At 49.7% G+C, this 24,187-nt stretch overlaps 10 protein-coding genes across 10 annotated transcripts; 5 read left to right on the forward strand and 5 right to left on the reverse strand.

Moving 5' to 3' along the window:
- Nucleotides 1-213: 213 nt before the first annotated feature.
- On the forward strand, nt 214-2,361 carry HO173_007256 (uncharacterized protein; the record flags this gene model as incomplete). Its single annotated transcript, XM_037309160.1, has 2 exons — nt 214-1,303; nt 1,451-2,361. The coding sequence occupies 2 exons, from the start codon at nt 214-216 to the stop codon at nt 2,359-2,361; spliced, it is 2,001 nt and encodes a 666-aa protein (XP_037164021.1).
- Nucleotides 2,362-2,691: 330 nt separating this feature from the next.
- On the forward strand, nt 2,692-4,551 carry HO173_007257 (uncharacterized protein; the record flags this gene model as incomplete). Its single annotated transcript, XM_037309161.1, has 4 exons — nt 2,692-2,951; nt 3,014-3,048; nt 3,099-3,775; nt 3,826-4,551. The coding sequence occupies 4 exons, from the start codon at nt 2,692-2,694 to the stop codon at nt 4,549-4,551; spliced, it is 1,698 nt and encodes a 565-aa protein (XP_037164022.1).
- Nucleotides 4,552-4,716: 165 nt separating this feature from the next.
- On the reverse strand, nt 4,717-7,542 carry HO173_007258 (uncharacterized protein; the record flags this gene model as incomplete). The annotated part of the gene is made up of 7 exons (XM_037309162.1): nt 4,717-5,960; nt 6,013-6,075; nt 6,165-6,213; nt 6,264-6,297; nt 6,780-6,857; nt 6,910-6,966; nt 7,022-7,542. The coding sequence occupies 7 exons, from the start codon at nt 7,540-7,542 to the stop codon at nt 4,717-4,719; spliced, it is 2,046 nt and encodes a 681-aa protein (XP_037164023.1).
- Nucleotides 7,543-8,459: 917 nt separating this feature from the next.
- Nucleotides 8,460-10,206, forward strand: HO173_007259 (uncharacterized protein; the record flags this gene model as incomplete). The annotated part of the gene is made up of 3 exons (XM_037309163.1): nt 8,460-8,910; nt 8,985-9,844; nt 9,898-10,206. The coding sequence occupies 3 exons, from the start codon at nt 8,460-8,462 to the stop codon at nt 10,204-10,206; spliced, it is 1,620 nt and encodes a 539-aa protein (XP_037164024.1).
- A 4,239-nt stretch (nt 10,207-14,445) lies between these two features.
- Nucleotides 14,446-15,546, reverse strand: HO173_007260 (uncharacterized protein; the record flags this gene model as incomplete). The annotated part of the gene is made up of 1 exon (XM_037309164.1): nt 14,446-15,546. The coding sequence occupies one exon, from the start codon at nt 15,544-15,546 to the stop codon at nt 14,446-14,448; it is 1,101 nt and encodes a 366-aa protein (XP_037164025.1).
- Nucleotides 15,547-15,600: 54 nt separating this feature from the next.
- On the forward strand, nt 15,601-15,798 carry HO173_007261 (uncharacterized protein; the record flags this gene model as incomplete). Its single annotated transcript, XM_037309165.1, has 1 exon — nt 15,601-15,798. One exon carries the CDS (start codon nt 15,601-15,603, stop codon nt 15,796-15,798), a length of 198 nt encoding a protein of 65 aa, XP_037164026.1.
- Nucleotides 15,799-17,751: 1,953 nt separating this feature from the next.
- Nucleotides 17,752-18,414, reverse strand: HO173_007262 (uncharacterized protein; the record flags this gene model as incomplete). Its single annotated transcript, XM_037309166.1, has 1 exon — nt 17,752-18,414. The coding sequence occupies one exon, from the start codon at nt 18,412-18,414 to the stop codon at nt 17,752-17,754; it is 663 nt and encodes a 220-aa protein (XP_037164027.1).
- Nucleotides 18,415-19,757: 1,343 nt separating this feature from the next.
- Nucleotides 19,758-20,552, forward strand: HO173_007263 (uncharacterized protein; the record flags this gene model as incomplete). The annotated part of the gene is made up of 1 exon (XM_037309167.1): nt 19,758-20,552. The coding sequence occupies one exon, from the start codon at nt 19,758-19,760 to the stop codon at nt 20,550-20,552; it is 795 nt and encodes a 264-aa protein (XP_037164028.1).
- Nucleotides 20,553-20,941: 389 nt separating this feature from the next.
- Nucleotides 20,942-21,619, reverse strand: HO173_007264 (uncharacterized protein; the record flags this gene model as incomplete). The annotated part of the gene is made up of 3 exons (XM_037309168.1): nt 20,942-21,075; nt 21,132-21,528; nt 21,584-21,619. The coding sequence occupies 3 exons, from the start codon at nt 21,617-21,619 to the stop codon at nt 20,942-20,944; spliced, it is 567 nt and encodes a 188-aa protein (XP_037164029.1).
- A 168-nt stretch (nt 21,620-21,787) lies between these two features.
- On the reverse strand, nt 21,788-22,020 carry HO173_007265 (uncharacterized protein; the record flags this gene model as incomplete). The annotated part of the gene is made up of 2 exons (XM_037309169.1): nt 21,788-21,964; nt 22,015-22,020. The coding sequence occupies 2 exons, from the start codon at nt 22,018-22,020 to the stop codon at nt 21,788-21,790; spliced, it is 183 nt and encodes a 60-aa protein (XP_037164030.1).
- Between the last annotated feature and the right edge of the window lie 2,167 nt (nt 22,021-24,187).

Raw genomic sequence — 24,187 nt, forward strand, 5'->3', positions numbered from 1 at the left:
TGGCAAAGATGTCGCTGCTCGCAGATCTGAGACAGTGGGGAGCAATTCAGCACGGTGAAATTGTGCATACCTAGAAGAGTCTCGTTCTAATGGCTTCCTTGCCTGTCCTTGCATCTTTTTCCTTTTTCCTTTTTCCGTTTTCCTTTATCTACTGTTCATACTGCTTCTTCTCAGCCGTACTGACAACAAGGTACCTCTCCATCTACTTTCAAGATGCTTCAATTAGAAGACTCCAAATGCGATTTGCTCATTACTGGGGCTGGTCCCGCGGGGTTGATGGCAGCTACTTGGGCAGCAAGATGTGGGATACACGCCAGGATAGTCGACAAGAGAGGCACAAAGATCTTCAACGGCCAAGCTGATGGCTTGCAATGTAGGAGTCTGGAGATTTTCGATAGTTTTGGCTTCGCAGACAGGGTCTGCAAGGAGTCAAATCACATGCTGGAGATATGTCTCTGGAATCCGGATGAGACTGGCAGAATTAGAAGGACTGATAGAATCCCGGATACTATTCCCGGCATATCCAGGTTTCAGCAGGTCGTTCTGCATCAAGGCCGTATCGAGAGATTTTTTTTGGACTCACTGAAAGAATACTCCGACATCGAGATCGAAAGAGGCGTTCTACCCGAACAGCTCGAGATTGACCATTCTAAGGCTGAGGACGAGCGTGCTTATCCCATCAAAGTCAAGATCCGGCATCTAGACGACGATGAAGCAACCCCAGTTCAGAACGGCACGAACGTTCCAGATGGTCTGTTTCGAAGTAGTCTTGCTAAAGATGATACTGACGACTTGATACGGAAGAGCCGAGGGAAGGAGGGCACTACTGAAGTCATCCGCACCAAGTACATGATTGGGTGTGATGGAGCCCATAGTTGGACTCGACGGCAACTCGATTTCCATATGCAAGGCGAGCAGACTGACTTTATCTGGGGTGTCCTTGACATAATTCCAATCACAAATTTTCCGGACATTCGTATGAGATGTGCAATCCATAGCGCAGAATCCGGGAGTATCATGATCATCCCGCGCGAGAACAGGCTTGTTCGATTCTACATTCAACTGAATGAGGTCAACAGCGCCGGGCAGCAGGTTGACCGATCGAAGATTACTCCGGAGATCATCCTGAAAGCTGCCCAAAGAATCATGAGTCCATATAAATTGACGTACGACTACTGTGACTGGTGGACGGCTTACCAGATCGGCCAGAGGGTGGGCAATTCGTTTAGCTGTGATGATCGAGTCTTCCTGGCCGGAGACGCGGTCCACACTCACTCACCAAAAGCAGGCCAAGGGATGAACGGTATGTATTTTCCGAGTCCGTCCTTCCTCCTTTGGACCAAGTCTTGAGCCTTGAAACATGTCTTGGGACTTTCTACTCTGTAGACATGTTCCAAGGCTCCATGCAACCCCTCGAACAGGCAATACTGACTCCCAATTTACAATCCAGTGTCCATGCAAGATACTTACAACCTCGGCTGGAAGATTGGTTTAGTCGTCAAGGGTCTTGCCAAACGCTCTATCTTGAGGACTTACCAGAGTGAGCGTAGGAGGATAGCGCAGGATCTGATTGCCTTTGACCACCGATTCTCTCGTCTGTTCTCAGGCAGACCTGCGAAAGACGCAGCGGATGAGGCTGGTATATCGATGGCCGAGTTCAAGGATGCCTTTGAGAAAGGGAACATGTTCGCCTCTGGACTGGCGGTAGACTACGGGGCGAGCATCCTTGTTGCGAAACCTGGAGACTCAGCGGATCAGGGAGATGGCACTGACGTCGGCCCTATCATCAACAGTATAGATAAACTCGTGGGCAAACAGGACCTTGCTGGCAACATCAAGCTGGGCATGCGATTCCCAAGTTACCAAGTTCTCAACCAAAGCGATGCTCGTCCTTGGCATTTCGGCCAATACTTAAAGAGTGATGGTCGGTTCAGACTCATTGTCTTAGCGGGAAATCTCAAGGATGGGAAACAATGGAAACGCTTGCAAGGCTTTGGAGAATCACTCGCGAAGCCAGACTCCTTCCTCCACCGATTCACACCTTCTGCGAAGCCAGTAGACTCGGTCATTGAAATCTTGGTCATTCACTCGGCCCCGAGAAAGCAGGTGGAACTGCTAGACCTACACGAGATCTTCCATCCCTTCGACGAGAAAAGAGGATGGGATTATGAAAAGGTCTTTGTCGATGACGTTTCCTATCACGAGGGCCACGGAGAAGCCTACAAGAACTTCGGAGTGGACAAGGAAAGCGGTTGTGTAGTCATTGCTAGGCCTGATCAATATGTCGGCTGGATTGGTGAGCTGGAGGACGTAAGAGATATCGATCGATACTTCTCAGAGGTGTTGATACCTCAGATTTGAAGATGTGTTATCGTCGTTGCCGATACCGCACTCCTGCATAAAGTCTTCATGAGATGTCCATCCTATTGCACATATTGTCCATAAGAATACTTCAATAGACCAAATTTTGATACTCACCTATAAAAAAGAGCATCCAATCAAAAACAGGCATACTGTCAAGTCAAAGTCCCTCGGAAGCGTTGAATCTCGGCTAGCATCGGCTTTTACTCCGTAGATTACGGTCATTCGTGTCAACGACCAGCTCCTCGAGAATCCCCAACTGTAACAAATAATTCCTCTTTCAGAAAGTTTCTCTCAGACTTCGAAACCGACCTCCGAAATCTCTCCGCCATGTCGACTCTCACACAGCCCAAGATACCGCCAGTGGTAATGGACACAATCACCCAACAAATTGGGAACACGCCCATGGTCAAACTGAACAAGATACCTCATAGTCTTGGTATAGAAGCTACCGTTTATGCAAAGCTCGAGTACTTCAATGCCGGAGGAAGCGTCAAAGACCGCATCGCCTTGCGAATGATCGAGGAAGCAGAACGGAAAGGAAGAATCAAACCTGGAGATACGTTGATAGAGCCAACGAGTGGTAATACGTAAGGCTCCTGGCGAAAGAAATGCGTCAGAGTATTAGTCTGATGGTCTGACCTGCGTACAGTGGCATCGGTCTTGCTTTGGTCGCGGCAGTAAAGGGTACGCTGCATGAGCTATTATCGTACACTTAGCTTACTGACATATTGAAGGCTATAAAACAATCATTACCCTTCCTGAGAAAATGTCCCCGGAGAAAGTCGCCGTCCTTCGCTCCCTAAATGCGACCATCATCCGCACCCCAACCCAAGCCGCCTTCGACTCGCCCGAATCTCACATCGGTGTCGCTCGAAGATTACAGAAGGAGATACCTAATGCTCATATATTAGATCAGTACGGAAACCCTGACAACCCTTTAGCACACGAGTACGGGACCGCCGAAGAAGTGTGGGAACAAACAGACGGCAAGATCACAGCTGTAGTGGCGGGAGCAGGAACAGGTGGTACAATCACAGGACTGGCGAGAGGATTACGGAAACACAATAAGAATGTGAAAATAATCGCCGCCGATCCATATGGATCGATACTGGCAATGCCCACTTCGCTGAACAACATGCACGCAAATGAGTCATACAAGGTTGAGGGTATAGGATATGACTTTGTGCCGGATGTGCTGGATCAGGGGACCGTTGATCATTGGTATAAAACCGACGATAGAGAAGCTTTTGCCTACGCGAGGAGGCTGATTGCTGAAGAGGGACTCCTCGTGGGGGGCAGTAGTGGAAGTGCGATTGCTGCTATGGTGAAGAGTGTCAAAGATTTGGGATTAGGCAAGGATGATGTGGTGGTTGTTATACTACCTGACAGCATACGAAGCTACCTCAGCAAGGTAGGTCCTTATATTCCTGTCCCATATGCGCCCTCAGCTAACTATCACAGTTCGTGGACGACGACTGGCTCGCAGCGAACGACCTCCTTCCTCCCACCCCACCACCAACAAACCCCCCATCACCAGCCCTTCCAGCCCAACACCGTCGCTCCTCAATGTCCGCCTCCAAAGACAAATCTCCCTTCAAAGATGCCACAATCCGCACTCTCCGCCTTAAACCCGTCACCACAGTCCAAACCACCACTCCCTGCACAGAAGCCATCGAAACAATGCGCGAAAAAGGCTTCGACCAACTGCCTGTACTTGCAGCTTCTGGCAAGAAAAGACTAGTCGGTCTCGTAACACTGGGAAATCTGCTCAGCTGGATAAGTCAAGGCCGTGCGACGGGCAAGAGTCCTGTTAAAGATGTCATGTTCAATTTCGCCAAGATCAGCGAAGTCGTTACGGATCCGAGAGATATTGGAAGGCTCGCCCCACCACCGCCGCCATCAGGAAACGAAAGCCACAAGCATACTCACACACAGTCGGCGTTGAAAACAAACGGGGAGGCAGATGCTCAGAGTGTGCCTCAGAAACGGAAGTTTGTAGAGATTACCCTGGATACGCCGCTAGGGGCATTGTCCAGATTTTTTGAATGGAATAGCGCGGCTGTGGTGACAGAGAAAGAGGATGGAGAAGAGGTATGGATGAAGCCAGTAGCGGTGGTGACTAAAGTTGATCTACTGGGCTGGTTAGTCAAGCAAGGGAAGATGGATGGTACCAATGGGTCTGCTTGAGCTTTTCCATTATGGTGTTGGAACAGGGCGTTGCGATATGGATCACGATAAAGCATCTATGGCGCTTAGACTGGGTTGTCTCACACGAGATACGATAAGAGGCATCCTCAACGATGCTGTACGATACTTGCAGAGAGGAATTAGATCCCATGAATTGCTCGCACACTATCCCTCCACCCCCGCCAACCCCCCAACGACCCTAACAACGACCGGCACACTTGTCAATCCCACCATCACCGTCCCAAAAAGTGACATACTCAAACTACTCAACGCCGCCGCCCGCGGATCACTCACCAACAGCAACGCCGTCGCAATCGCACTGCTATTCCCTCCCAACGTCACACCCCTAGTCACATAATCATCCTCCGGAATCCGCATCCACGTCAGCAACGTAGGTCCGACAAGCACGCCCATGACGCCACTCATGATGCACAGCACGGCCACGAGCTGCAAGTCTCCGCCGAGGTTCTGCGTGGCCGGCGTTGCGAGGGCGAGGGTCAGGGAGCGAGACGCGAAGGAGAGGGAGCGAGCGGGTGAAATACCGAGGGCGCGGCAGAGGGAGGGGTAGCCGAAGAGGGAACCGGTTGCCATGAGGACGTTCGGGAGGATGATGCTGGGGAAGTGGCGTTTGAGCTCCAGTCTGTACTGGAACATTGGGAGGGCGAGGGCGACGATGGAGACGTCGAGGACGGAGCCGAAAACGTCGCCTGCGCCCGGTAGAGGAAGGTGCGGTCCGTCGTCGTTGAAGAGCTGGACGTAGCGCGTTTTGGTGCTGTAGGTCAGGAGGGCGGCGTGGAGGGTTGAGCGTTTCGACAGGGCGAGGAGCCAGATGAGGAGGATGGTGAGGGAGGAGGAGAGGAGGACGGGGTGGATGATGCGTTTGTGGCGGGGTGGCAGGGAGAGAGCGAGGAAGTAGGTTAGGATCGAGAGGGTGAGGTGCGCGGGCATGGTGTAGGAGGTTGAGTAGTAGATCGGTAGGCCGATGAGGAGGAAGAGGAGGGCGTAGGTCAGGGTGTCGAGGTGGATGTTGATAAGGGTGGCCCATTTTTGGGCGCGTGTTGGAGGGAGCGGGTCTTGTCGGGGTCTGGGTTGCGAGGGAGTCGTTGTGGTGAGTGGTTCGGATTCGGGTGGGCCGTTGGTGATGCGGACCTGCGAGGGGTTCTGGGTCCGGGATGGAAGAGCTATATTCTGACTTGCTTCGCCCGGAGAGTAATCGGTTTCTCCCAAGTCCGTTGAAGAAGCCTCGGGCGTTGGTGGGTTCCTGGTCGATTGGGTCAGGGGAATGTCGTCGTCTTCAACGCCCATTTCCTCGGCTCGCTCGATGATAGCTCTTTTTGAGCTGCCGAGCAGCAGCTGAAGTCCGCGAGTGAAGTATGCGGTAGTTGCAAACATCACCACAAAGCCGATCACTTGTGACAAACGTCAACATCTGTCCCAATTTTGGAGACAATCTGCCCTTACAGAAGACGGCAATGATCTTGCCTACTTCAACACCACTCACAGGTGGACTGAGCGGTAGTAGGACTGCCTGAGGTCAGCGTTTTTTTTTTGGCAAAGCAGTGCTGATCTTCAATGTTCTACGATCTATCAAGGTTGTACCATGATGCACTGACCGAATGAAGGCGTGAAGAACACGTTGATGTATCGAAGAGCAAACCCGGCCTGGTATACTGTGAATTGATATTCATGGTCTGTAAGGTCTGAAAGCTCACGGGAATGTCGATCACGTGCACAAGCTTCTTGGTTCTCCGGTCTCCAAGAATTGTCTCGCATACGACTAGAGCAAAAAATAGTACTATCAACAACGCAACAGAGGCGGGAAAAGACACGGAGCTTAGGCCGATAAGGCTATCCACACCCCAACAAGCCAATAGGACACACAAAACGCCAATTGGAACATAGAACCATGCGGTAAGTGATCGGTGCCATGAAAGCTTCCACACCTGCGTTTCCAGTCAGGATTTTCGTCTCGAGACAGCAAAGGAAAGTACCATTCGCGATGATTCTAGAACATCATGAAGCCATGCGTTGTCTCTAGCCATGTTAGAGAAGTGAATGTTATGTTGAATTTTCTACAGGCACCATATCTTGTCTTCGTGACGACTTTCGCGGGAGATCTCGGTAGGAGGGGAGCTTCTCGGCCGCTCTTACCGAGGTTTAAGCGAATAGTTTGATGTTGGCTCGAAGATCTGAGAAGAGCCTTGTTTCCCCCCTTTCACCTTGGTGACCTATTCGGTGACCGGTCGACTCGTCTTTTGATGTAGATCTTTCCGTCGTCCAGCCGTTCGCCCATGATGTGTTCTTCACTGTTTTGTGTCAGCATGGTACTTTCGAATCGGACGCTCAGATCTGTCGCACATATCCCATAGTCTATCCTCAAAATCCTGGAAGGTTTTGTCCATCGTATGAAGTTTCCTACGAAACGTAGTCAGCCTTGGTGACTCCTCCAGCCTGCGTATAGGAAACCTACATTAACAAGTTGGTAGTATCACAAGCTATTCTTTGCGTTTGAATCCGATCGACTTGCTCAGCGAGCGAAAGGATATCAGACTTGGTCCGCATCCACTTCCATCGTCGCGAGAGGGTCATAGAGGCATACTTGGTCTCAACGCTTTCCTCGGAATGGCGCTCGATGTCTTCCTCGGCTCTAGAGGGTGAGGTGTTCAAGAAGGGCTCTTCCAATCTGACGAATTCGCGATGGATACGCCTGACAGTGCCATTAAGAATTTTCAAAGGTGCAATATCTTCATGGTGCCTCTTGACACTCCTACTTCTCGACTTTGTCCGTCTCAATGCGGACTTGAAATAGGCTCTCTCGTTATGTATTTCGATCCTCAAATTGTCGAGTTGGCCCATCATTTGTTTGGGTGCAGACCATAATGTCAAGATCGTCTCCCAGAACACCCTTACGAAGGTAAAGAATGTAAATGCGAAGCTTGTAAAGCCAACGATAGATGAGGCATAGGAGATTGGTGCAAGTTTGCTAGACATCTTCGTGGACTGAAAGCGTAATACAGGATAAACAAAGTTACCGAGCTGGGGATTTCTTCCCAATTAGGTGCGCATTTGCGTTGCTATTGAGGGGGGAATAGTCGGAAGAAGATGGATTAGCAAAGTCTGGACCGCGAAGCAGAAGGATTATATATCTCGCGATTAAGGCGTAGAGATATCACAGGGAAACACAGACGAGTGACACTCTAGGAAATAATCACACGGAAACACACACGAGTGACACCCTAAGAAATAAACATCGTCAAATGATTGCAGACTCGGGACCCTGAACTATTGGTGGCTTTCTAACCCTAACCCTAATCCACGTCACTATGTCGAAACCTCATCTTGTATCGCTCGTCTTCAATCCCGCCCTCTCACATATCGATGAGTGAGGATCTCGTGTACTTCCGCATCCAGACCTTCTGTAATGGGTATCCTAATCGTATTCATAGCAGAAGTTCGGCAGTGAAGCCCAGACGCTGGGAGCCTGAACGTGAATGTGAAGAGCTAGTGATTGGGTGTGTGCCATGGACTCATGGGGCTCCGTTCAGCATCAGTTGCAACAATTGTGCTCCAGGAGATAGTAGCAGCAATGAAACCATGACTGTTGCGGTGAGATACCTCTAGATCGTTTCCGAGAGACATGCATGTGGATTCAACCGCATGCTTGGGCCAATGCCTGCGGATGGCAAAGTCTGAGGGCTTCATCCGGTAAAGACTGCTTTACTTTGATGAAAAATCGTTTTCTCGTGAAGTAAACCAAACTTTGCCGTCAAATGACAACACTTTATAGTCGAGGTAGCCGCGACTTCACTTCCTTATTTTGGCGCCAGTCCGCAATTGCGTCTGAAGAGCGTTTCTAAAATCATACTGCATGTGATCTTGGTCACTGCTTCTTGAAAATGTATTCGAGCATGTCTTGCTTCCCAAGTGTTGCACAACTTTTCACCTCTTGTCTAATATTGAGCACCCTCACTCAAGCATCGACCCCCATAATCGTCAAGAACGTCACTATATTAGGACCACAGCTCACTCCAGATGTAACCAACGTATCGCGAGACGGTGGTTACTCGGCACTGGTCAACGGAAACATTGTCTGGCTTTATGATGACACAGAATGCATGGACACGCAAGGAAATCAATTGTCTTTTGTTTCCAATACTGCCGCTTATGCGAATCAACCGGACAGCGATGTTGCCACCGTTGCCGATTTTGGGGTTGTCAACTTGGGGACCAACCCTGACGGAAGCCCGAAGACGGCGATACTTGCCCATACCACTGTCGGCACCGGTGGTTGGATTCCTTTCCAGCCGGACGAGTTGCAGTACAACGAGCAGATGAACGGCAAAGAAAGAGTAGCAATATGTAAGCCTCCATCGATTCACAAGGATTGAGCCATCGAATCTGCCGATGTTTGCGGTATCTGACCACTGCTACAGGGCCTGGCACATCTCCTACGCCCGTCAGTACCACACAAGCTTTCCTCTACGCACCACTAGTCTATGTGGATAGCAAGCCTCAAGATCCTTCGAAAGAATACCAAGCTCGCGGCATGACCTTGATTACCATCACAGCACCAAATACTGGACCTGTCGCTGCTCGCCAAGGTGATCTCATCATCCCAGGAACTGAAGTTGCGTATGGAGGCTTTTCATCAATCCTTGGCTACAAGAGTACCGATACAGCCACAGACAAAGACTTGGGCAATCGTGATGTTTATCTGCTTGGCATGACTGCCTCCGGTCTCCAGCTCGCTCGAGTCGGTATGAATAGCCTGAGCGATTTTTCAAAGTACACGTTCTGGGATCCACAAGGCCAGAACTTCTCGGCTAGCCCCCCAAAACCAAGTCTCCAAGACGCCGCACAAATCTACCTGCCCGGTACGTTCTCGTCTGGAAGTGTATTCTACAGTCCATACTTCAAGACCTTCATCATGGTGTATTTCAACAAGATGGTCGATTCCACCTTCTATGTACGGTATATACAGCTCGACGGTCCGCTGGGACATGATGCGACATGGATCGTAGGAGGCAAGAACGGCAAGGGAATAGAAGCAGAAGATGCGGAGGCATTGGTCAGATATACCTGGTCCGCCGAGCAGAAGCTGTACGCATCACCCTCTGGCCCGGGGGGATTCAACTACGCCGGCATGGCTCATCCTGAGTATTTCAACACGCAATACTTCCCTCAATCCTTATACCCAATAACCAGTCCCCAAAAACAACAAGTCAATGGGTGGTATGGCCCGGCTAGTGCTGGTGTAGATGGTAAGAGCCTTTTGCTTAGCTGGACTTCTCAGGTAAGCTCCTAAGATCTTGAGTTATTTGGGAAGGGTTGAGCCAATGATCACAGGATGTTGGAGGAACGAACAACGGGGTCTACCGGATTCAACTTGCAATGCTCGAATTTGATAATATCCCTTTGGAAACAAATCCTGACCCATCGGCCACCGCGGGCACAACAACATCGTCAGGCACGCCAAGTGCGACTTCCACGCACATCAAGAAGCCCCCCAGCAACCCTGTCAGCTCAATACTCAGCATAGTAGAGCATGGAACTGCTGCGCATGCGTTCAGCAGGGGACTCCTTCATGGGTTTGCCGTCTACATTTTGGCTATGCACATGTTGCTTTGTACGAGGGTGCGTGGAAGGATAATATGAGCATTAAAAGGAACAGCTTTACCAAAGATTGGCGATATCGCTCAAGCAACGTAGAGGTTAATGATCGCTCTGGTATCTCAAGTGTGCATCACTTTTGTACATATGCAAAGTTAGTCCCTTATGCACGGTCATCAACTTCGAGGTATATGTACAACCCTTACTGTCAGTCTACCATCAAGTTGGGCGTCGATCAAGGCTTTCCGCCAACTTGCCCACAGAGATCCGGATTTCGCTTTCAACGATGACCCTCGGTGCGATTTCAGAGCTTGCGCAATTGCGCCAGAGAAGCTTCGTGTAGCCTCGACGTGATGCGCATACCTGCGTTGAGTCTACATTTTCTCTCTAACGTGACGGCGATGCGGAATGACTTGTGTCTATATTGTCATTGCCTTGAAACGTCTCTGCATCAGAGGTGCCTTGCATTAACATCGTCGCTCACTGTCTACAGGCGCCGTGGAGCCCCGTCCCATGCGAGCATTCCTGTTCGGTCAGCCGGCCCTCATTACTTTATCTGGTGGATCCTGTTACGCTTTTCTTGTCCGTTTCAAATAAGTGAGCATGCGGTTCATAGCCAAAGGGTCTTATAGAATATGTTGGGTCAACACGTTCTGTGAAACTTTCTCCTCTGCGCTTAAATTTTTGGCATGTCATTGATACCATCCAAGGATCCCATTTGCACCTTGAATAAACTCATTTTAGCAGAGATCATGAGATGTCTTCTAATTGTCTACGTCCCGACTACTCGCTCTTTGGATTTCGGAAACGTAAACGAAATCTTGATGGCCTTCACAATATTGGATGCAGTATGCATATCACCTTCTCCGGATACTTATTGCGGGTGCCAGAGAATCGGTCTTACCAATTCGGGCTAGCAAAATAGCACAGCCAATATGAACCAGCACGAAGGAGTTTGGTTCTGTACGTTCTATGCCTTTTCCACTTTGCAAATCGTTTGTGTGCTGACAAGACGACGGCTAGACCTTCGTTAACCCCCCGCATATTAAGACTGCATGGAATAAGCCATTTTCCACCATAGCAAGATAGTCGATCTCATGTCAATTTCAATGCCTTAAAAGCAAATTTTGCTATAGAATGCGACGTTGACCGCAATCGGCGTCATCATCATCAAGTTGTCGTGGCCAGTAAGTACATTGGCACCCAACTCAGGTGAAGTGCGGGACTAAAACATTGGTTCTGCGCAGATCAGTACGGGACTTCTGATTGGGTCCGCTGCCATCTCTGCGGGCATCTCTGCCGTTGGCACCCTGACAGCCTCGGAGCAATACGATACTTGGAATCTTGCAGAGTCAGTCTGATCAACCACGCCCTCAACTTTGTATGAGCAATTTGCTAGTCATGGGCGCTTTTCAGAGTATCAACAGATGCCCGTGAAGAAAAGGGGTTTCTCTATGTAGCCTGGAACAGTTATTGACGACCTTCATGACTCGCTTTTCATCGACGGATCAAGTCTGGCCTCAACGATGAAAGATGGCTACTTCCTTGGAAAATCGAGATGTGCAAGTATTAGCAAAGCAAGTGGGACCAAATGGCAGTCTTACCCAGCCGACGGGCAATGCAGCTTTTAATGTTGCCGACCAACTGATTGGTCTAATCACCGGAAGTATAATCAACGGCTATTTCAAAGGCTCGGCTGCTTTCATCCTCTACGTAAGCAGAAACATCGCCGCCGTCACCAATTGACACTGCTTATATCAATCAATGATACCTTTCGGCCAAGTGTTAGACGCCTATGGGTATGCGAAGAATAATTACGTGGAATTTAATCAGACATCATGCCAAGATAATTTCCTCGATATTGCTACATGCAATGATACTATGTTTTGTACTTGTGACCAGGGTGGTCTTTCGGTGCCGGTTAAGTAGGCTTTATTCCTTAGTCCTATCAGATCCTCATGCTCATCATTTGTAGCGCATTCAAAATCTCTTAGAAACTAACAGCAGTCGCTAGACTGATGGACAAAAGGAAACTACAATTACAACTTCAGCCCCGAAGACACGATCGCAGGTTCATTGAGCGGTCTCCTCAACCACGGTTTTAAGTGATTCGGTGCCAATTCCAAACTGCTTCTTATCAGCGACTGACACAGCCAACTATAACGCCACTGATGCTATTGCCAGTACGAACCTAAATCCAGATGGCAGTGACAACCTGGACATGATCATAAATCTCAAGCCGTCGAGTCCAGGCTCGTACAACCTCCCAGTCTGCAAACTCTACGACCTGTCTGTCGTGCCGTCCATACAATCTGCTGCGCCTGGTCAGAAATCTGTACCGCAGTGGCAGCCATGTCCTTGCATGTCAACCCGGGCCAACATCACGAACACCGGGACGACGACTACTCAGTACTTCAGGTACTGTGTAGATCCTAGTGCGGCGTATGCTCTTACTAACTCTCCAAATGAAGGGGAGGGTGCCGGAAACTCATACATAGGAAACGGTCAATACTCTTGTTTGTCTATTGGTACCTGAGTATTCTCTTGATGCATGAGGCACGGAGCGCGAAGATAAACTAGCATTTAGCGATTCTAGGGGAGAGACTGACTTCCTCACATGTTTGCTATACTCTGATTGTTGCATGTATCTGATGGCATTCTATACCCAAACAGTGATCATACCGCTTTTAACATTGCAAGTATATGACAACAAAGGCTCGACATACTGCGACCGCGACCCGCGCTTTGACCCAGCTCATCGCCCCTTCTGGTCCTCATTGTCAGTGCCTGGATCTGACACGATGGGTCTAGCAGGACCACTTCCCACAGATGAGGTTCTGGTGTCAGCGGCGGTTCCGCCGCAAGGTCGGCTCCATACCAGAACTCGTCGGGCTGGATTGTCACGCACGGGCGTTAGGAACGCCGTTGCGTGACAGCAAACACGCTCTTCCTCCAATCTTTGTGCCATTCGTGCCTGCAGACACAAAAGAGCCGAAAGTTCATCGAGAAGACGGATTTTGTAGCACAGCTCATCCGCTTTCGTTTTCGGCCTCTACACCTTTCCCGAACAGGCTCTGTGTTTTTTTTGTCGCTCTCTTCTTCTTACGCAAGTTCGTCAAGCTATGGGGCTCGAGAAGGTCTAGATCAAATCGAAACAGAAAGGCTGTTGACTTCGAGAACCCCGATATGATGGTGAAGAAAGTAAGACTAAGAAGGGGTATGTACAGTGGTGGCTATGATATGTGAAGGTTGATGCCAAGCTGCTGCTGTCACACTCGTAATCAGTGCATGAAGTTGGAGCACAATCTTTTGGTTGAGATGACGACGAGAGACAGACAGAAGGAAAGAAAGCCTTTTCTATCTCGATGTAGACCTCCGGCCCATTACCATTCTTTTCAATTGTGGTTATCACGTAGTTGTTCGCGTAGACTCGACTTGATCTAACCAACCACATTGGACTTCAGATCTATCTCCACGCATACATCTCCGACTGTCCGATATGATTATGCAATCTTCTCGATCTTACATTCGAGGGCAACATGGTCCCTCCTCAAATCTAAGACAACAGCTGATTTTGAATATCGCAAGACAGACGACATCACCCACTCGATGTAATTTTTGAAGCTAAAAGGTAGCAGGGCCAGGAATCGGTAAAAGCCTTTTTAATGAATGGTGTGAATGGAAAGGAAAGAGGGTAAGATCGGGGGGTGAGGACCGACAGTGACGATAGTGTGCTCTACATAAACCCCTACCTTACCTCAGAAGTATCGACTTCAATGTCGTGACGGCTCTATGACTAAACTCACAGCATAGGAACTTTTTGTATATGGATGGCATTCGGGAGCAGGTAAATGGGAATCTCAGAGATCTTGGTCTCGACCTGCACGCTGGTAGAGTGGAAAGGGATGGGAAAGTCGAAGCGACAGCGGACCGAGTCGGGCCGAGACATGCCAAGTCATCTCTGCCACTCAATCTGTCCTTCAACTTTCTTCGACCCACCGTCGACTGGTCTCGTTCGCACTTGGTATGCGTGGCTTGCAAATGATTGAGTTTGAGGTGTCGAACAATGTTACTGCGGCGGTAAGTTTTGATGGTTGTTTTGCGGTGCTGACGGATAATGAGAGTAACGCGCCGGCAATTACACGCCCATTCGAGTCAACAGCTTGAAGCTCCGATGCAAGAGGGTTTAAACGACAGGTCAATGGTTGAGTCTATGAGCGAAAATACAAGAGAGCAGGAAAATCACAAACACCGCGCATGTAAACGGGTATCCAGTCGCGAATCCTAACGCCGCTCACGCCTCCACTGTCCGTCGTACCATCGTTGACCACCATCAATCGTATTGCGTCTTCTCAACGCACCATCATCATACCGTCCACGAGCCCATCCAGCTCTCCTCTCGAACTGCCTTAGATTCTCCGCCCTGATAGCATCCTGAATGAAACGATCGCCCCTATCTAAACGGTCTTCATTTGGGTGAACAAAGACAGGATGGCGCGGACGGCGGGGAATATTGGCCTGGTGTGCTCGGGCGTAACGCTGTCGTTCCTCATGTTGGCGTCTGGCTTGTTCATCACGGAGCCGCCATTCCTCTTGATGCCTCCGTGCTCGTTCTTCACGAAGCTGCCGCGCTCGTTCAGCTTCTCTGAGGCGCTCAAGGTCTTCCTGCTCCTGTAGTATTCTGGCTCGCGCAAGCGCTCTGAGACGCTCAAGGTCTTCTTGCTCCCGTAGTACTCTTGCTTGCTCTTCTAATTGCTGCTGACGTCTTGCTTCCCGTTCATTTGCGAGACGCTGTCGGTCTTCCCGACGTTGCTGCCTGATTTGCTCCTGTCGCTCCTCCATCGCGCGTTGTCGGTGCACACGTTCAAGAATGCTGGCTCGCTCCCGAGCTTCGCGTTCTTCCCGTTCGATTCTTTCTTGATACTCTCGTTGTCTAAGCTCTCTCTGTCTGATTCTCTCTTTCTCGACATGATATCTGTGATTAGGTGATAGAGATCGGGTGCGTCGACCGTGTTCACGATTCGCTTCCAGTGGGGAGAGTGACTCGTCTTCGTCCTCTTCGCTAGATTGATGGATAACAGCAGGGGTAGGGCTTCTTCCTCTCCGCCCACGCCCAAGGGGATGGTGAGTGGGATGGCGTTCGGGAGGCTCCATTGGTATGACGACTGGATGTTCTCCTCGAACCAGCGGTACGAAATGCGTTCTAGGAGGTGGTGGAATTGGTGGCTGCTGTTGGATGACAGCTGGGCCACGTTCCGACTTTTTCGTTTTTCTGACAACATAATACTGCATCTTCCCTTTCTTCTCTTCATTCTTGGATGAGAATGGGTTCCAAAACTTGATGTTCAGTGCCAGACCCCCAATCGGACCTCTTGATGTCTCCATACTTCTTGGACGGAGTCGCGAGCTTTCCAAATCCATAGGTTCGATCGGAACAATATGAGGCTGCAGGGGACGTCTCAAGTCGGAGGCCGAGGCAAGACGGTCTCCGAGGTTGGCAACCTCAGGATGCCTGCATGGCTGGCTGCGAGTCCCGTAACGGCAAGGTACCACCTGCTCTCTTCTTTCACGAGTTTCATCGGGGTAGACAACATGGAATTGTTCGATCCTGCACATCTGACTCGGTGGAGTATCTGACTCTAACTGTCGGGAGAGGGGCCCTAGGCTTTGATGAGGTTTTGAAGGCTTTTGGGCCTTGGGGAACAGGATTTGGTTCTGTTGGCGAGATAATTCAACCGCACTTGTCTGTGAGTGCCTGGAGGCTGGACCACTATCAGACGGTTGCCTTGCAAAGATGGGAAAGTGGACTTACCGAGACAATTGCTGAAGGACCTTCGGAGGAGACATACTCTAAGCGGACATTGCACAGGAACGTGGCACGTCCTTGAGCATTTGAGCCTTTTCAAAAGGAAATCCGGTAGCTTTGGGGGTCTATTGACGAGTCTGAAACAAGGCCCGAGGGGACGATGAGCCGCTTGGGATGTAAGTTAGGGTCCAGGTATTTTGGGATAAATATAATATAGGATTTGGCTCTGTGAGCTATGAGACCTTTTGTAGGATTAAAGGAAGGAATAATGAGTAGCGTCTACTTATATCTTCTTTAGTAGCTAAATGCTGAGTCTGTTGACCTTGAGCCTCTGAGCGCTTTCCTGATGCGGTTAGCCTCTGGGCATGAGGCGAAGCAGACATACCTTACCTACTTCATAGTGGTGGTGTCGCAGCACCCTCCCGTGCAAGAAATGCTACTCAGTGTCACATAATTGTCCAAGCGCTGTGGCATTTTTTTGAGGCTCTTTGGAGGCAATTCGATGATTTTGATAGCATGACTGGTGCCCTTTGGTTACATTCACCTTCTGAAGCATGGAAGCACTGGCTGGTAGCCGCCGAAATGGAAATATCTCAAACTCCGGGGGTTACATCCTTGCTTGCTGCGCACCCCCAAACAAACAAATCCTCGAAAAGCACCAACATTTCTGCCCACTTGCCACCCTCGTTGACGTCGATTGTCTTACCATTAAGCCTCAAAGGAATAATGACAGCAAGTCGCTGCCACCACTAACCGCATGCTCATCTGACCTCCCAAGCGTCCGCAGAACCCGCTGGCTGGTGGCCGGTAGCCTTTCTTCTAAGCTGCAAACATCTCGTTCATCTCACCGAAAGCACGGCCTCTAAGCACTGCCAAAATAGGGCATGCCAGTCATTCGTTATATCGTGGCGAATGTTATCACACGCTTCCAGAGAAAATTCTGCGGGAGCCCGACGCTCTACCTAGCTTGAAGACCAGTCTGTCACTGCGGCGAAGATCACTAATGGACTTCCAGTTTAGCCTCCTGGAGATACTACTACATAATGCTCCCGCCTGAGCTGTCACTGCCAGTAAGCTGACGATATGCATGCCTGCGGTGGTGAGATTGTTTATCTACAAGGCGCAATGCGCGATATTGATTCCCTATCTTCCTTTCTGTTTCATCATTCAGTTGTGGGAAAAAAGTTTTGGTATGGTGAGATGGATCATGATGGTTGCCACCGATGACAGGGAAGCGTGGTCAAGGACGAGGCTACATACCTCGCTGATGTCTACACCTGATAGCCTTGCGAGCCTGGCATTCCACGACTGCAACACGGGGAGCCCAGAGATGCTGATGTCAAGATGCGGACTTTGAGTTTTCAAAACATCACAAGATCAAATCAAGCCGTCATGGAAGCACCGACGAGACTCATCGTTGAAGTTGCCATGATCGTTGCTGAATCTTAAGCCAAATTCAAACGGCAACTGCGAATACGACGGCCTAGTACAGCAATACGTTTTACCATTCTCTGGCCCATGCACAGTGTTATTGCGAATGTTGTACAGAAGCTCTTGGAAGAGACTCAACTCCAACATCATCCGTCGGGATCGGTAGCAGCGTATCTGGACTGTGATGGATTTCTGTCCTTATTTGGGTCTTATTATATTATCTTTGCGTCCAGGTCTATTGTCGATACTAGCGTTCTCCGCCAGACTCGGAACCAGTCTTCCAATTATGCTGAACATTTATCCCAAGGGTAATTTGATCCCATGATTCTACAAATGAATCACGTGAAATCCCATCACATTAATGATTTCGGCGCCTCAGCACCAAGCACAGGTGCCAACCCTGGATCCCCCTTCGCCATCGCCCTCTTGTACCCCTCCCTCGCGCCCACTCTTTTCAGATACGCAATTACATTCGGATACGATTCCAAACTGTACGGCATAAACAGCCTCATCGTCGTCAAGCTTACCACCGTCATGATATCGGCAGCAGTGAACTCTTTCCCCGCCAACCACTCATTGTCCTTTAGCCTGTCATTGATGAGACCAATAGCATGCTCTCGTCTTGACACCGCCGCTCCCATGACCTGATTCTCGGCAGGCAACTGCGCCATTCGCAAAAACATATTCCTGCTCACCGAGAGCTGCAGCGTGCCATTTGCAAAGTGCAACCAGTATAGATAATCCGCATAATTCTTCTCCTCCGGCCCTACCACTAATTTTCCCTCGCCATATTTCACAAGTGTGTATTCCATGATCGCCCCAGACTCGGCGAGCGTGACGTCGCCATCCGTGATGATGGGTGCGGTCTCCAATGGGTGCAGTTTCTTGAGTTCCGGTGGTGCGAGCAGGGGAGAGCGGTCGTAGACTTTGAGTCGGTAGTCAAGGCCAAGTTCTTCGCAGAGCCAGACTATGCGTTCGGATTGGGAACGGCCGAGGTGATGGACCGTAAGGACCATTGTGGATGGGGCAGATACGGTGAGTAAGTTCGTTTGTTGATATGTAAGAGATATTACGTACCGGAGGCCGCTCAAAGACGGCGGGGGCCGGGGGCCGGGGGCCGGGGGGGGGGTTGATTGGCCATGGCGTCAGAGGCCCCCCGCTGCGCCTCTGGGCCCCCACACAAAGCCCCCGAAGTCGGAGAGTTTCGGGTGCCAACCGGGGGCCAGTCTCAACCGAGGGAGGGGCTGCGCGGATCTTTTTCAAGAGCCTCAAGTAGGCTGTGCTTGTGAGCTTGTGAAACAGCCTGATAGCCTGTTGTTCCTTTTCTCTCCACTACCACACTCCCTACGAAGAGTCTGTAAGCGGACAGGCTCTGCGGGCAATCGGCCGAGGAACGGGGGGGCGCTCCGGTGAAGAGCATTCTCCGGTGAAGAGCATTCTCCGGTGAAGAGCATTCTCCGGTGAAGAGCAAGATGGGTGTGTGATCAGTATCGTACGATGAAGGCGATTAAGTAGTATCGCGGGATAGAAGCTGCTGGGACTGAGACGCCGAAACGTTGTCCTAGATCACTGATACAAGGTAAGTGGTAAGTAATCAACTTCGATCATCATTCTTTATCATCACTCCCTCCGCGAATAGTCTACCTATAAGCTCGAACTTTCAATTTAGAAAATTTGATATATTATTATTATATATATTAAGAATATATTTATAAGTTTTTATAAAAAGTGATGGTTCGGTTATTAAGTAATGATATATCGAAGTATAGATTATTAAGTTTCTTTGAAATAGTTTCGGGGTAGCTCGCTCCGGGGTAACAGCTACCCCGGAACTTACTAATGCTGATATATACCCAGGGGTAAATATCTCATATCAGCCAAACCACCAAAAAAATGAGGCTTGGCACGGTTTCCTGCTCAGACCCACTGCGTGGGGCCACTGAGACTACTTAACAACACGATTTTGACAAGTGACGTGACAACTGATAACACACCTCTGGTATCATGATCATCAGAATCCAAGTGAACACCATCCTTTTACCTTTCGAGAATCACTGCATGAAGTTTTTCCCTACGCCACGATCCCTGGCAGTCCTGTTGCCCTGTCCCAATCAACAAACAGCTGGTACTTGGCATTCACGCCTTCCTGATGAAGCCTGCATCTTATTCTCTGTGCCAATCCCATCAACGCTGTCTTGGTATTGGCCTTGGTGGCCTCGTCTTGCTAGATCCTAGCGTCGATTGAAGATCCGCCCTTTGATAATGGTAAGACGCTCCGTGGATCTGCTGTTCGCCGTCAAAGGATTTTCCTTGAGTAGATGCTCACAAACAGCTCGTCCAGTCTTCTCATCAAATCACCATGCCGGTCTCGCAGGATCCTTCCTTCACCACCATGCCGCGAGAAATCCGAGACATGATATACGACCTCTGTCTCGTATACCCCGTAGAGCTCGCAGTCCTTCCCTCGCGTCGTGACAGAGACGACATCGCTACAGGCAGCGCTCTCGGATGGCCGTCTGCTCCCTTACTCGCAGTCAGTTCGATGCTTCGAGCTGAGGCGGCCCACGCTTTCTACGGCAAGAACAGATGGATGCTATCTTGCATGATACTATCTGACGAGGAGCCGGAGGTTCCGCTACCGGCCCTGTTCTGGTCTCACGTGCGCCACGTGTCGGTTAGGTTCGACTGCGACGTGGTCGATCCAACAGAGATGGGGAGGATATCTCGGGAGCTGTTCACGGGCCAGAACGCCTCTCTCGCGGATGTTGCGCGCACCACGGCAATCCATGAAGAGCGCAAGGAACACCTCGTGGAGGTTTGGGCGAAGATGTGCCGTGCTCTTGACATTTGGAACTTACAGCTCGTGTCGCTGCAGATGGACTTTACGCATTGTTATTGTCCCAGCGGATGCTGTCGGATGATCTCGGATGCTAACGTGGAAGCACTTAGTTGGATTCGCCCTTCGGAGCCTCCAGAAAAGACCGTATCGATTGCAACAGGCTTGATCAGTGAGGCGGAGCAGGCTCATATGCATCTGATGGGTCGAAAGTGCAAAAAGTGCGTCGATACTCCCTGGGAAGACCGGATGACGCTCGAAAAGTTGTATTGCAGAGACCCCTTACGGTCACTTTTGGGAGTGAGAGGGAGGAATTAGCCCGAGGGACGGGGATGGGTCGTGGCTAGGAAAAGCACAACGCTTGGTGTGCCATGTTGCACCTGAAACGTTAGTGCACCTGATTCCAGTGCGTTCTAGCGACTTAGCACGGCATGGGCATTGATTCCTGGATGCGGGCCCTGAAGTTGGACACACGGGTCACGCGAATTTTCATAGCAAACACCCAAAGCCGGCAACTGATCAATCCTCCCCCGCAGCGGCTCCGGGACCTCGAGACATCCTCCTCTGCTTGTTGTAATCTGAGTGCTTTTCAGCATCAATGGTCAGATGTTATCGACCTTTGAATTCTTCTCATTAATTCCGCCCATTCTATATTCTATGTTTGTGAAGCAGGGCCTGGAATTCAAGAGAAGCGTACGAAACAGAAATTACTTAGGTGCTTCCGGCCATGATCGGAAGATGAAGCGTAGATTGTCTGGAGCTTGATCGGGCCACTCCTTCTGGATCAAGTCCATCATTGAATCGTAAAGAAGCCGATATGCGTCTGGTCGAAAATGCAGCCCTGTGTCGATCTTAGCCATCCCAGCTTTCAAGATCTTCGCAGTACCAATAACTCACCGTCACTCAGCAGCTTCTCCAGAACTTCACTCCTCGCCACCTTCTTCGAGCCTACCAGTGGTTTGCCCCCTTTCCATCCAGCCTTTGCCATGAAGATGGACCAAACGTCAAGCACGGCAACTCCAACCTCTGCTCCGACTTGACGACAAGCATCTGCGTACTCCTTTGTGTGCTCTGCGGACCTTAGTGGATCCTTGTATCCCCGGGCTCGCTCGGATGTTTCCATCTGATACTCGTTGACGGGGGGAGGCGTGAGAAGGATCAGTCGAGGTTTCTGTGCAACGACGCTTGAATGCTCAAGGATATCTCTCAGATTCTTCTTGTATTCGTTGAGCGGTATCTGCTGACCTGTCGCACTCCCTGGTAGGCACGCGTCATTGGCGCCGAAGAAGACGGCCTTATCCAATAGGAAATAAGCTAGATGTATTTCAAGAATGCTCTTTCGGGCGTACCATGAACCTAAGACGTGCTTGCTCTGGCTTGGGCATGAAGCCGGGTAAGGCTAGTATTGCATTGGCCGTATTATATCCCTAGTCTCTCAGCTTCGCTCGACTGCTATGCATAGAGATAGGTGGCATACGGAAAAGCCCCTGTTGATAACATCCAGCCGTCTAATGAAAGCTAACAGGCGCGAATAACGATTAGAATCCGGTTAACTACACAGGCATTGGTGCAAGACCCGTATGGGGCTTCTGATGTGAAAACCGGAAGAGTCTAGTCATACCATCTTGCAACGCTGGACAAAATGCAAAGCCAGCTGCTTGACTACACGACTGCTGGATCAAGCTGTCGCCAAACAGCAGGAACTGGTCGTATGGGCCTTGCATGGGAACCTATACCTTTGTCAGTATTTTCGAATGGGAAAAGGACAACGCTTTGGTACAAGCATCTTGTGTCGAGATGTGTTTTTGATGCCTAATACCTGAACTTAAGATTATCCGTCACGTATCCCTTGATATGAAACTAAGAGTACCACCGATATATGTAAATTTAGAGGCCAGTTTTATTATATTATAATGGTGAGGCCAGCTATTGAACTGGGTTGGAAAGTATAGTCTTATCGTATGCATCTTGCAGTAAAGCCGAAAGTCGTCTTTGGGTGTTCTGAGCGGGAGATTGTACCAGTAATTACGGCTTGTCTTCGTCGGAAGGATCTAATCTTCTGGTGCGAAGCCAGTCTTGTCGAGAGTCATCATTGGAGGGCCCTTGGAATTATATGCGAGATGAGGGCAACTACGATGGGCAGAACAGCTGTTCAAATTGCCAACAAAATATACTTGTAAGTCCAACCCTGGACTGTGCGGGCGCTTATTCAGCTCGAGATTGGTACCATCTGTAAAAAGACGGCAATTTGATAAAGCACGAAAATTTTGAAAAGTTTAACGACTGCCTGCGAATAAAGACAGAGGAGTGAGGCCCGAAAATGGAGTAACTAAAGCTGAGATTACTGTTAGTTCTGCATTAACTTATGGAGAGGAGCTACACCTCACAGAGGCAGAGCCAGTTTAGACGCGTTCTCGAAAAGGAGGTATTTACGGGCTCAATATCCTCGAACAGTCGGAATTGTTGATATCTTGGCAACAGAGTACAAAACTATCAATAAAAAGCCGAGATGGCTTGAGAGGTTTGTTTGAGGGACGTCTAGTCTAGGCCCAATCATCATCAAAAACAATGTAATTGCATACGTCTGTCACTGAAGGAAGGTACGGAGCAAGAAGCTCTTCAGACGAACGTTAGATCACATGAGCGGGCCTTGGGGTCGATCATCCTAATTCACTGAACATTGTATCAAACCTTGCGATCCTGAGCGATTTGAAGGCAACTTTGAGAGTCCGACGGCTCTATGATCGTGTGTTATTGGGCGACTCCGACGCTTGGTTCTGCATCAAGACGTTGAAAATCCTCAGAACCTGGCGTTGAGCCATCGTTTGCAGGGAGAATATGAGGAGGCCGAGAGCTCTACAGGAGTGTCCTTCGTAGAGAAAGGAAAACGAAGCCGGGCTGACACCCAGCGGACTACGATGACATTGGCCGATTGTATATGGAGCAGCCGCACAGAAGCATTTACAGATGAAGATGATTGATGGATTTCATCCGTAATCTATCTTGGTTGTAAGATTCTGTCCCACTTTAACGTACAACGTTTAATATCTAATTTATATACTCTTTGCTCTTTTTCTCCCACACCACAACCTTGGGCCTCTTGGCCTTCACTTCTTATCTCTCCGCATTGCGCTCGTTTGGACAATCAACTGCTTTAGAGCTTCTCTCAACATTTGAGCCCTGCACTATTGCCGCACTGGCACTTTTTATTTACGTTATCACCTCATCGTTGAACTTAATACTGAGTTCATTTTAGGTCATTTTGCATGCATGGTTCGTAAGGTCGTACATTTTGCGCCCACCCTTCCTCCCTTTCTCCCTTCTTGCTTTTAATTTTTCTCCACGCACTTCTGTCTAACTTCACTTTTTGTCGTTGCAAAAGTTCTGTTTGGTCAGGGTCTGCTGTCAGAAATTGGCGTCGGGTCAAGATCCAAGTGCTAATGATCGCGGAACCACTGGCTATCTTGTCACTGACGAGTATCAGGTCGGGCCGCGGTTTGGTCTGCCCACTGTATCTCCGACCACTTCGAAAGCGTCCCCTTGCCGGCTTTTGTTGCGTTTGGCCATGTCAGCTGGTCTTATCACATGACTATTACCCTTGGGTTGGGTTGATCCTTTCTTCGGTTCGAGGCGGTAGAGGCGAAGAAAACCCGAGTGTCCTTGGATCGAATCTAAGACATCGTAAGTCGTAAACCCACCCTCAGAACATACGTGCTTATTTAGATTCGTTCACGAGTTTGTAGAAAGCCACAGTTGTGGAGTTGATCGAGGAAGAAGGATTTGCCGTGTGGTCCTGTATATTTTTCCAAGACATACTTTTCAGTTCAGCCGTCAGACATCCTTGTTGTCCATCGTCAGGTGTCACTTCAGGCAATATCTTGGACACATCTGGCTTTCCGTCGACACGACCTCTTTTGCTCTACGGCCACCGTGATTACGGGATAAAAGACCGT

Source organism: Letharia columbiana (genome assembly GCF_014066305.1).
Source record: "Letharia columbiana isolate WasteWater2 chromosome Unknown Sc0000023_s0, whole genome shotgun sequence".
Classification (NCBI taxonomy): Eukaryota; Fungi; Ascomycota; class Lecanoromycetes; order Lecanorales; family Parmeliaceae; genus Letharia; species Letharia columbiana.